At 49.1% G+C, this 11,279-nt stretch overlaps 1 protein-coding gene across 1 annotated transcript in view; it reads left to right on the forward strand.

Annotated features, from left to right (window-relative positions):
• The window catches only part of LOC146812074 (uncharacterized), a 236,105-nt gene extending 226,419 nt beyond the window's left edge, over positions 1-9,686 (forward strand). Inside the window, exon 12 of the mRNA XM_085619083.1 lies at positions 9,170-9,686. Within this exon, the coding sequence (XP_085475209.1) occupies positions 9,170-9,288 (119 nt within the window). The 3' untranslated portion in view covers positions 9,289-9,686. The remainder of the gene's footprint in view (positions 1-9,169) is intronic.
• The last annotated feature ends 1,593 nt before the right edge of the window (positions 9,687-11,279 follow it).

Raw genomic sequence — 11,279 nt, forward strand, 5'->3', positions numbered from 1 at the left:
CCTCCTCTGCCCCCAGTTCTGAAGAGATCAGGACCGACCAGACCCAAGTCATCATAGTGGCTCCAGATTGGGTACGGAAAGAATGGTATCCCAAACTCCTGGGCCTGAGCATTCGTCCTCCGATCAGACTGCCCCTTCAGGAGGGCTTCCTTTTGCAACAGCAGGGCACGGTCCTGAACCTGGGCCTGCACACCCTCTACCTCCATGCTTCAAGACTGAGCGGCATCACTTGAAAGCTTTTGACCTTCCTCCAGAAGTGGTTGATGTCATCTTGCTAGGGAAGTGTCCCACAACCAAACCAATATATACCTGCTGTTAGAAGTTTGTGGTTTGGTGCAATACTGAGCAGATTCACCTCTCTAGTCAAAGCTCTTCAAAGTTCAATCAATCAGAGACATTTATAGAGCGCACTACCTACCCGTAGGGTCTCGAGGCGCTTGGGGGGGGGGGGGGGGGGGGTGCCGCTACTGCTCGAACAGCCAGGTCTTGAGCTTCTTCCTGAAGGAGAGGTGGTCTTGGGTCAGGCGCAGGTCGGCCGGGAGGGAGTTCCAGGTCTTGGCGGCCAGGTAGGAGAAGGACCTTCCTCCTGTAGTGGCTCTGCGGATGCGTGGGACGGCGGCGAGGGCGTGGCTGGCGGATCGGAGGTGGCGTTTGGGGGCGTAGAAGTTGATTCAGTTGTTGAGGTAGCTCGGGCCTTGGTCGTGGAGAGCTTTGTGTGCGTGGGTAAGGAGGCGGAAGGTGATTCTCTTGTTGACCGGGAGCCAGTGCAGGTCTCTTAGGTGTCCGGAGATGTGGCTGTGTCGTGGGATGTCGAGGATGAGTCTGGCTGAGGCGTTCTGGATGTGCTGGAGTCTCTTCTGGATCTTGGCGGTGGTTCCGGCGTAGAGTGCGTTGCCGTAGTCCAGTCGGCTGGTGACGAGGGCCTGGGTGACGGTCTTCCTGGTCTCTGTGGGGATCCACCAGAAGATCTTCCGAAGCATGCGCAGGATGTTGAAGCACGACGAGGAGACGGCGTTGACTTGCCTGGTCATGGAGAGGGAGGAGTCCAAGATGAAACCCAGGTTGCGTGCGTGGTCCGTCGGTTTGGGTGCGGTGCCCAGGGCAGGGGGCCACCAGGAGTCGTCCCAGGCGGAGGGCGAGGAGCCCAGGATGAGGACCTCCGTCTTATGTGTGTTCAGCTTCAGGCGGCTCGTCGTCATCCACTCGGCTACCTCTCTCATCCCTTCGTGCAGGTTGGCTCTGGCGGCGGCGGGGTCGTTGGTCAGGGAGAGGATCAGCTGGGTGTCGTCGGCGTAGGAGATTATGTTGAGGTTGTGTTGGCGTGCGATGGCTGCGAGGGGGCTCATGTAGACGTTGAAGAGAGTCGGGCTCAGTGAGGATCCTTGAGGGACGCCGCAGATGACTTTGGTGGCCTCTGACTTGTACGGTGGTAGGCGGACTCTTTGTGTTCTTCCGTCGAGAAAGGAGACGATCCATTCCAGCGCCTTCTCCTGGATTCCGACGTTGCTGAGGCGCTGCACTAGGGTGCGGTGGCAGACCGTGTCGAAAGCCGCGGAGAGGTCTAGGAGGATGAGGGCCGCTGTTTCCCCGTTGTCCATCAGGGTTCGGATGTCGTCAGTGGCGGTGATGAGGGCGGTCTCGGTGCTATGGTTGGCACGGAATCCGGACTGCGATGGGTCGAGGGATCCATTCGTCTCGAGGAAGGTGGCTAGCTGTTTGTTGACGGTCTTCTCGATGACTTTGGCTGGAAAAGGGAGTAGAGAGATGGGGCGGTAATTCTTGAGTTCGGTGGGGTCTGCTGTAGGTTTCTTCAGTAGAGCGCTGAGTTCGGCGTGCTTCCAGCTCTCGGGGAAGGTGGCGGTGTCGAATGAGGTGTTGTTGATGTCCCGCAGGTGGGGTGCGATGACCGCGTCGGCTTTGTTGAAGACGTGGTGAGGGCAGGGGTCGGTCGGAGATCCGGAGTGGATGGAGTTCATCGAGTGGACGGTTTCTTCGGTGTTGACCGGGGTCCAGGCGCGGAGGGTGGTAGTGGGTGGCGATGCTGCGGTCGTGGCGTGCGTCGGTTGAGTGCTGAAGCTGTAGTGTATGTCCGCGATCTTGTTGTGGAAGTAGGAGGCGAGGGAGTTGCAGAGGTCTTGCGAAGGGGTGGTGTCGTTGTTTCCGGCGTTGGGGTTGGAGAGCTCTTTCACGATGTTGAAGAGTTCCTTGCAGTTGTGTGCGTTGTTGTCCAGTCGGTTTTTGAAAGCCGTTTTCTTGGCGATGCGGATCAGTTGGTGGTGTTTCCGGGTGGCGAGCTTGAGGGTGGTCCTGTTGTCCGGCGTGGGTTCCCTTCTCCAGGCTTTCTCGAGGGCTCGGCAGTTCTTCTTGGAGCTCTTGAGTTCGTCGGTGAACCATGGGGCTCTCTTGCTGCCGTGTCTGCTGGGCGGGGTCCTCAGTGGGGCGAGTTCGTCCGCGCAGTTGCTGATCCACTTCGTGAGGTTGTCGGCGGCCTGGCTGGGGTTCGCTGAGCTGGCCGGAGAGTGCTGGCTCAGGGAGGCGGCGAGCTGGTCGGCTGTGATCTTGTTCCAGCTTCTTCGGGCAACCTGTTGCTGGTGGTGGTTGGTCGTCGTTCTTCTGAAGGTGAAGTGGATGCATCTGTGATCTGTCCAGTGGAGTTCTGTGGCGTGGCTGAAGGCGATGTCTTTGCTGGATGTGAAGATGGCGTCGAGTGTGTGTCCGGCGAGGTGGGTGGGGGTGGACACCAGCTGCTTGAGTCCAAGGTTGGCGAGGTTGTCGAGCAGGGTGCTGGTGTTGCAGTCGTTGTTGTTCTCCAGGTGGAAGTTGAAGTCCCCCAGGAGGATGTAGTCAGCGGAGGGGAGGGCGTGCGGGCTGACGAAGTCGGCGATGTCCTCGCTGAATTGAGTGCGTTGTCCCGGAGGTCGGTAGATCAGGGTGCCTCTGAGGGTGGTCTTCGGGTCGGTGTGGATCTGGAAATGCAGGTGTTCGGCGGAGGGTGGGGTGTTGTCGGTGCTGGTCGTGATGCGGATGGTGTTCTTGTGGATGATGGCGATGCCTCCTCCCACCTGGTTGGCGTTGCGGTCCTTCCGGGTGATCTTGTATCCTTCTGGGATGGCGATGTCGGGCGCTGAGGAGGCGTTCATCCAGGTCTCCGTGATGAAGGCAACGTCAGGGGCTGTGGTGTCGAGGAGGTTCCAGAGTTCGATGGTGTGTCTGTGGACGGAGCGGGTGTTGAGCAGGATGCACTTGAGGTGGTTGCTGCTGGTGCGAGGCATGGCAGGTGCTGGTGTCGGGCAGGTCCGGATGCAGGAGAACTTGCAGGTGTTGCAGCTGAAGGGTCCATGGACGCGTCGTGGGGTGGCTCTGCAGCATCCTGGGACTCGGCCGGTGTTGAGTGCGATGAGGGTGGCGGCGGTGTACGTCAGGCGGGTCGGTCGGGGTTCTCGAGGGCCAGGGGTCCTGGCACTGGGCGCGGGCCAGGCGCGGACGGGCGTAGACGGGCTTGCCTTTGGCGCGCCTTCGGCGCACCCGCTGCGCGTGACCGCTGCGCGTTCGCACGGTCGCCATATAAGGCGAAGTGCGCGGGTGGGCGGAGCAGCTGGGAGGCGGGAGCGGGGAGGGTACAGAAGAGAAAAAGGGGCGGGGTAATCGGCGGTGGCGGGAAGCGGGGAGGGAGAGCGGAGGGCGGCGAGGTAGGCGGGCAAGCAGGAAGGAAAACGCTAACACGGGCACAAAATTACAATGAAACAGGCACAAATGGAAAGAAAAAACAAGACCAAAACTAACAAAAGTTCAGGCAGCCGGCAGGCGAGCACGGACCACGCCGCTCGGAGGAGGGGGCGTGGTCAGCGGCAGCGAGGCAGGCAGCGAGGCAGTGGGCAAGGCAATGGGGCACACGCAGCAGCTGGTGGCCGTGCGGCGCGGGGATGTCCCACAAGTGGGTCACACTCACCTGCGTCGCACGGTCGCCATATAAGGCCAAGTGCGCGGGTGGGCGGAGCAGCTGGGAGGCGGGAGCGGGGAGGGTACAGAAGAGAAAAAGGGGCGGGGTAATCGGCGGTGGCGGGAAGCGGGGAGGGAGAGCGGAGGGCGGCGAGGTAGGCGGGCAAGCAGGAAGGAAAACGCTAACACGGGCACAAAATTACAATGAAACAGGCCCAAATGGAAAGAAAAAACAAGACCAAAACTAACAAAAGTTCAGGCAGCCGGCAGGCGAGCACGGACCACGCCGCTCGGAGGAGGGGGCGTGGTCAGCGGCAGCGAGGCAGGCAGCGAGGCAGTGGGCAAGGCAATGGGGCACACGCAGCAGCTGGTGGCCGTGCGGCGCGGGGGTGTCCCAAAGTTTTGACTGTGTTGTCGCTAGCCCTGCAAGGCCTTGCTTTGGGCTCTGTTTAAAAGGTACTTGTCAGCTCATTCTGACTTTTTAGGGTTGCCAAACCAGCTTATGTCATTTAAATCTTATGTTGTTAAGCAATTTTGCAAAGAGTTGAAACTGAAGTTTGCCCATTCTCCTTCTATTGCGCCCCAATGGGGCTTTGGATTGGTCCTCACATTCCTCATGTGTATGCCTTTTGAGCCCCTCTACAGTTGTCCTCTCAGACTGCATACCTTTAACCCCTTGAGTGCCAAGGACTTAACAGTTACACCTTCGGCTGTGGCACTGATGTGCCAGGGATATAACCATTACGTCCTTAGCCCACCACAGCTGATTTCCTTTTTTTATTTTTTAGCCTCAGGAGGTGGGGAAGATCTTACCAAACTCCTGCGGTATTTCTTTTTCTCAATGTAATGACGATGGCCCGCATGGCATGCTGACGTCATTACATTGAAACTGAAACAAACCAATCGGCTTGTTTCAGTTTCACTGCTTCCATGCTCGTGAAGCTATATCAGCCCCTGAGCACCGAAACACACAGGAGAGGTATCGTTTGAAAGGGAAGAATCTTCCTTTTCTAATGGTACTCTTTCCTAGTAGATCCCCAAGCAGAGATCCACCACTAGACACAATCAAGGGGGGAGTGGCCCCTTGGGCAAGGGCCTGTGCTCCCCATATCAATTTGTGCATTCTCAGTCTTTCTGCCCCCCCCAATGTGGGGGCAGAAAGCCCACTAAGTATCAGGGATCTTTTTTTTTTTCTTAAATAAAAGAGGAGTGGGGGCTGCCCACAATGGGCATGCCAATGACCCCAACCCAAAAGCAACAGTCTTTCTGCCCCCCCCAGGAGGCAGATGGGGGTTATTACTCCTGATCCGCTCCCTGGGGGGCGGGGGGGCAGAAATCCCACTAGACAGAAGGATTTTATTTTTTAGCACTTAGGTGGTGGAGGTAGCCCTAAATGGGCACTATAATACCCCCACCCCTCCCAAAATTTGCCACAGTCTTTCCTCCCCTCCTGGGGGCAGATGGGTTTTCTGCCCCCCCCCCCCCGGGGGGGGGACAGAAAACCCACTAGGCGCCAGGGATGATTTTTATTTTTTTTTTATAAAAGAGGGGTTGGGGCTTCCATGGATTTCTTTTAGTAATTAAGTGTGGGGGCTGCCCAAATTGAGCATGCCAATGCCCCCACGCCCCACCATACAAAAAGGGACAGTCTTTCTGCTCACCCTGGCGGCAGACGGTGGTTATTACCCCTGATCTGCCCCTGGGGGAGCAGAATGCCTACTATACACCAGGAATAGTTTTTTTTTTAAATAAGAGGGGTGGGGGCCACCTATAATGGGTGATGCCCCCCCAAAAAAATAGTCTCAATCTTTCTGCCCACCGGGGGTCAGATGGGGGCAATAGCCCCGATCTGCCTCCCTGGGGAGCAGAGCGCCCACTCATGGGCATGTCAGGGAGCGGCAACTTAGGCAAGGGTTGTGCCCCTTTTTTTGTGAACACTTTTTGGCTGCTTCTTCTCCCCTTGGGGGCAGATCAGCGATATTTTTAGGCACATCTCCTCCCAAGGGGGACAGAAAAACACTAGACACTAGCAAAAGTTTGTGTGTGAACTGCAGTTCAGATTACGGTCTGTGTTTAGTGGCGTTTGGTTGGCTGTGTATGAACCTGCATGTTCCCATTTCATATACTTAACTTTACTTGATAGCTATTTTTCACTCCTTATATTTTGCCAAATGAATTACTTTATACCTGGTATACAATGAAAAACCATTGCAAGGTGCAACTCAGTTATTGGCTCTGGGTACCTCGGGTTCTTGATGAACCTACAAGCCTCAAATATCTCCGCAACCAGAAGGATCCCGAAGCCGTATCGATTAATAGCTTTCAAAAATCTACCATAGTTAGAGAAGTTACAGGTGAAAATGTAGGCACAAATGGCTGTTTTGGTGCAATGTTCTTTTATTTCAATTGTTACTTTTTATAGGAAAACCTTGAAAGATCTACACAAGTGACTCCTTGCTTAATTCAGAATTGTGTCTACTTTTCAGAAATGTATAGCTATCCGGAATCCATTATTGGTTTTTCAACCATTTCTTCCACTAACTGAAAGGAGGCTGAAAGCACAATTTTTTTTTAAAATAGGCTCTGTCCCAGTAAAATGCCAAAACTTTGTAAAGAAATTTGATTTTCTGATAAAAGTCAGCCCGTTCCTAAAAGCTGGGAAGATGGTGATTTTAGCACCGCAAACCCTTCATTAATATCATTTGCAGGAAAAAAAACGCTTTCTTCTGCAGCACTTTTTTCTCATTTTTCCCCCCAAAACCCCAATTTTTTTTCCATATTTTGCCTAATTTCTCGATGCCCTCCAGGGAGTTCCTCAAACCCTGGGTACCTTTAGAATCCTCAGCATGTTGGATGAAAAGGGCGCCAATTTGCCGTGAATACCTCATATGGGCAAAACGTTATGGGGGGGCCTAAGAACGAACTAACCCAAATAGCCAAAAAAAGGGCATGGCACAGGAGGGAGAAAAGGCCTGGCAGCGAAGGGGTTAAGATAGTCTTTCTTGTCACAATAACATCAGCAAGGTGGGTCAGCAAGCTTCAGGCTCTTTCTGGTAACCCACCTCACACTATGTTCTACCCAGACAAGCTACTCCTCTCGACAGGTTCTTCCTTCCTTCAGAAAGTGGTGACTCTATTTCATGTTGTTTAGACCATCACCCCTCTGGTGTTCATTGCTCCACCTCACACCTCTAAGCAGGAGGAAAGGCATCACCTTCTATATTTATCGTGCTAATGAACATCAGGTGGAAGATCAGCTAATTAGCAGGTTTACTGGAAATGCAAAGCTGTGTGGAAAAGGACCATCCTTTATACTTTATACTCTGCATTCAGATCTGCTATGCACTGGCCAAAAAGCACCCTCCTAAAGGCTTGCCGGCTCATTCAAGACTGCTACCACTACATTGGTCTGTGGGGCGCTTGTTTTAGACATCTGTCAGGCCGCTATGTTGGCATCACTCGTGTTCATGAAGCAATATTGCCTAGACTGCAAAATCCAGAAAGAAGGGTAATTTGCCCACTCACCTCTCCAACACTTTTGGGTTGAGCCAATTCATGGGCCCACCCCCTAAAAGGTGTGCAGGGGTACTGCAAAAAAAAATCCAAATCAAGTCTGACACCTGGGGAAGAATCTGTAATTAGATAGAGTCTCTCCCAGAAAGAGCGTTGCCAAAGGTAAGTAACTTATTCTTCATCTCATTGCTGGAGGAAATGTGTCATAAGAGGAAATATGGCCCACATGGGGTGGACATGCCCAAATTACTGGGAAATAATATTGAGAATCATGAAAGAAATAACGGGTCTTACTGTTAGCCCAGTTTGGGAAACAGGCAATAATAGCTCTTATCCATTAGGTTGCACACTGAGTAGCCTTATTACTCACTTTCTCCAAGCATCCAGGCTGTCAGTTGTACAATCTGAAAGCAGACAGATCCACTGTCCATAAACTTTTGGTGGGGTAAAATATAGTCAGTCTGTGAAATAGAGCGGATTGCGGCTGTTGTGCGAGATAAAGTGCATAGATTTGAAAGGGACCCCCTAAAACATTTCCAAAGCCACGTGACACTGTTGATAACATTCTTGCGCGTGTGCCGGCTGTGGTGAGAAGATTGATCGTGTGCACCGTATCTTGAGGCCTGGAATGTTTTCATTATCTAGGTTATGTGCTCGAACAATATTACAATGTGATTAAGATTTGTATGTTTAGGGTTTGTTAGGCCGGGTGTCCTGGGCTCCTAGGTGCTCCAGTGGTTTATGCTATCTATCTCCTAGGCTCATCAGTGATACAACAAAACAATTGTGTCGATTTTTAAATGCAGATGTACCCTTGCCGGCCTGCAAACATTGAAAAAAGAATTTCGGTATTTAACATCGGATTGTGATCAGAATACAAATTCCAGTATTTCAGGGCTAGTTAGTTGGTATTCATCAATACATATTGGCATATTTCCATAAAAGCGATCTTTGTTTAGCTGCATGCTCTCCGGTTTAGTGCACAATCCCCACATGTTCACTCGATAAGAACAGTCCTTTTTAGAGAATCTCAATGTAGTTGGTCTGTTTTAATCCCCTGCCCGTAATCCAGATTTGAGCACAGGATTTTGCCCTGACTCGGGATTACATTGTGTTTTAAAAATGCTGCACCTAGTAGTTTTTCCCACACAAGGATTTCGCCTGCTGCTACCTATTGAAAAATATGCCCTGAAAAAACCCATCCTATGCCAAGTTTTGCACCTCGCATTAGGGAAAATACAGCAGTCCAACCTTATTCACCGTTCCACGATGCAGAACTTAGACTGTGGGGGAAATACCAAGCATCTTAAATGATGTGCAGTGGGGAATCTCCATTTACCCTATGCAGCATTACTTCCCAGAATAATGGGGCATCTGGATGAGATCCTTAATATTGATTTTCAATTTGAGTCTGCTAGTATCAGAAATCGTTCAAACGTTTATTTACTAACCTTAACAGACTACAAGTTTCAAATGTCATTTATTCAATATTCACAGCATGTTGGTGGTACCTTCTGCTTGACTTTTTCACAACTGATCTTTTTGGGGTTTTGGAATTCAGAATTAGTTTGTCATATAAAAATTGGCAAAAAGTTAAATATCATTTTAGCTAAATGTGACGGTTACTGATAATTGCAATTATACTAAATGGCTGAAATTAATAATATTCACAAGTACTTGGAGGTATTCATTTTCATGTTTTATTCTTTTCTTAAAGAACTCAACGCCAGAGTTCAAAGACTGGAAGACTACCACCAGCGCACCAATGAACTTCTTCAGCAAGTGGTCAACATTCTCCAGACACAAAGTAATGTCCTTCAGCGGTCTGTGAACTGAAGTCCAACTCAGACTCATCAAAATGTGATCATGATACTCTTCTCTCGGGAGGCATGGTGGCAGAAAGCAAATTGCCTACACAGTCCAGTGTTTATTCATTTTCAGATTTTTGCCCCATCACCATCTCTTGGCCTCCTTGACCGTGTAACCTTCTATAAATATCCTCTTTTTGCTCTTAATTTAACCGTCCCCAAATTCATTTATAGGATGTCATCGTTCCTAAATTGAATCTCAACATAACCTCCAGTCCCATTTCTCACAAGTTATGAATTAGTTCTAATGAGTTAGTTATTCATTTTATTACAAAAAAGAAAATTATTCTAAAAAATATTAGAATGTTTAGTTCTACATTTTTTTCTACTGAATTGTTATTTTAATAAAATACTGGTTTAACTTCACTCTGAATGTAAAATGATGTTTCAGTTCTACTGGATGCATTTAAAGAAAAGACTGAGTCTTAACAAACAGAGAGAACTTTCTAATACTGCCCTTCCTTTAAGTTACAGCTACAGAAATCTGTCGCATGAAAGTGCTGTGGTCCATTGAAGCAGATTAGACCTTTTATAATCCATTGCACTGTGCATTTCTGTCCGTAAGTGGTGTGCATCACCGAACCGAAAAACACCCTATCCTTTGTGCAAGATATGTTTAAAGTCAGACATAGTAAGAGTTGTTGCAGCACTTTTTGTGGTTAATATAAGCACCTGACCTGAAATGCAAGAGCACGGGGCAGGGGCAGCTTACCAACACACTACCAAACCGTCACCACCTTCAAAACTGTCCCCAGCACTGCAAAACCATCCCCAGCACCACACTACTGCTGCTCAGTACTGCACTGCCATGACTTCCACAGCAGCATATTATAAAGCTGCCACACTACACAACAACACCATTGCAAACTACCATAGCACAGCACTACTATAAATTCACTACCTGAGCAGTGCTTTTGCACTTGGACCACCCCATACTATACTACTCCCCAAGTGCTAAGATGATTGCTTTACCATCATAACACAACTTTCCTCAAAACTACCTTCTTTAAAGCAGTGGACACTGAAGTGCTGAAAAGAACGATAAAACTTGGAACAGGCTTGCACATGGAACTGATTTGTATGCACAATAAAATAACACAGATTTTTCTGTGTAGATTTAACCTACATCAATATTTAGATTTGTATTTTTCGACAGACAAGGTTCTGTCTAGACTTAATCTTTGTAGACACTTAATTCAATAGAAACAGCCAACATCGTATAGTTGGATTTGAGTCAGCCAAATCGAATTATATTTCATAAGCAAGACAATAGCTTTATCATTTGCAAATGAGTGAGTGATAAAAAAAACTTTTTGAAAAAGAAGAAAAGAAGAACCTAAAGTGAGAGAAAACAAAAACAAACAGGGAGCATGTTGGCCAATTGTGTGAGTATATACGATATATTGGTTATTTTAGCAGAAAACAGCCGATTCTTTTTCATACAATGAAAAACAAAAAGTGGAATTCTCAGGATATACCATATATGCTCACATAATTGGCTACCGTGTTCCCGGTTTGGTTTTGGTTTCTCTCACTTAGGGTTCTTCTTATCTTCTTTTTTCAAAAAGTCTTTTGTCATTCGCGTATTTGCAAATCATAAGATTGTTTATTGTCTTCCTTATGATATAAAATTTGATTCAGCTGAATCGAATCCAACTATAAGATAATGAAATATATAAGAACTATAAGAAATTGAAATTTATATATTGATATAGATTAAATCTACACAGAAAATCTAGTGTTATTATATATTCCTAAAAATGAGTACCATGTGAACGCCTGTTCCCATTTCTACTTGATACCCATGTTCATGTGCACAGTAGGGTCGCTCTTGTTTTTGTTAATCTACTGAAAAGCACTGTAGCACGGCAGATCCACCTCACACTGCCTTGCCACACCCTACCAAATCAACGTTTGCATTACCTTGTACCTCTTGGAAGAAGTTCTTTCAGTTTTGAG

This window comes from Triturus cristatus, chromosome 7 (genome assembly GCF_964204655.1).
Source record: "Triturus cristatus chromosome 7, aTriCri1.1, whole genome shotgun sequence".
NCBI lineage: Eukaryota > Metazoa > Chordata > Amphibia > Caudata > Salamandridae > Triturus > Triturus cristatus.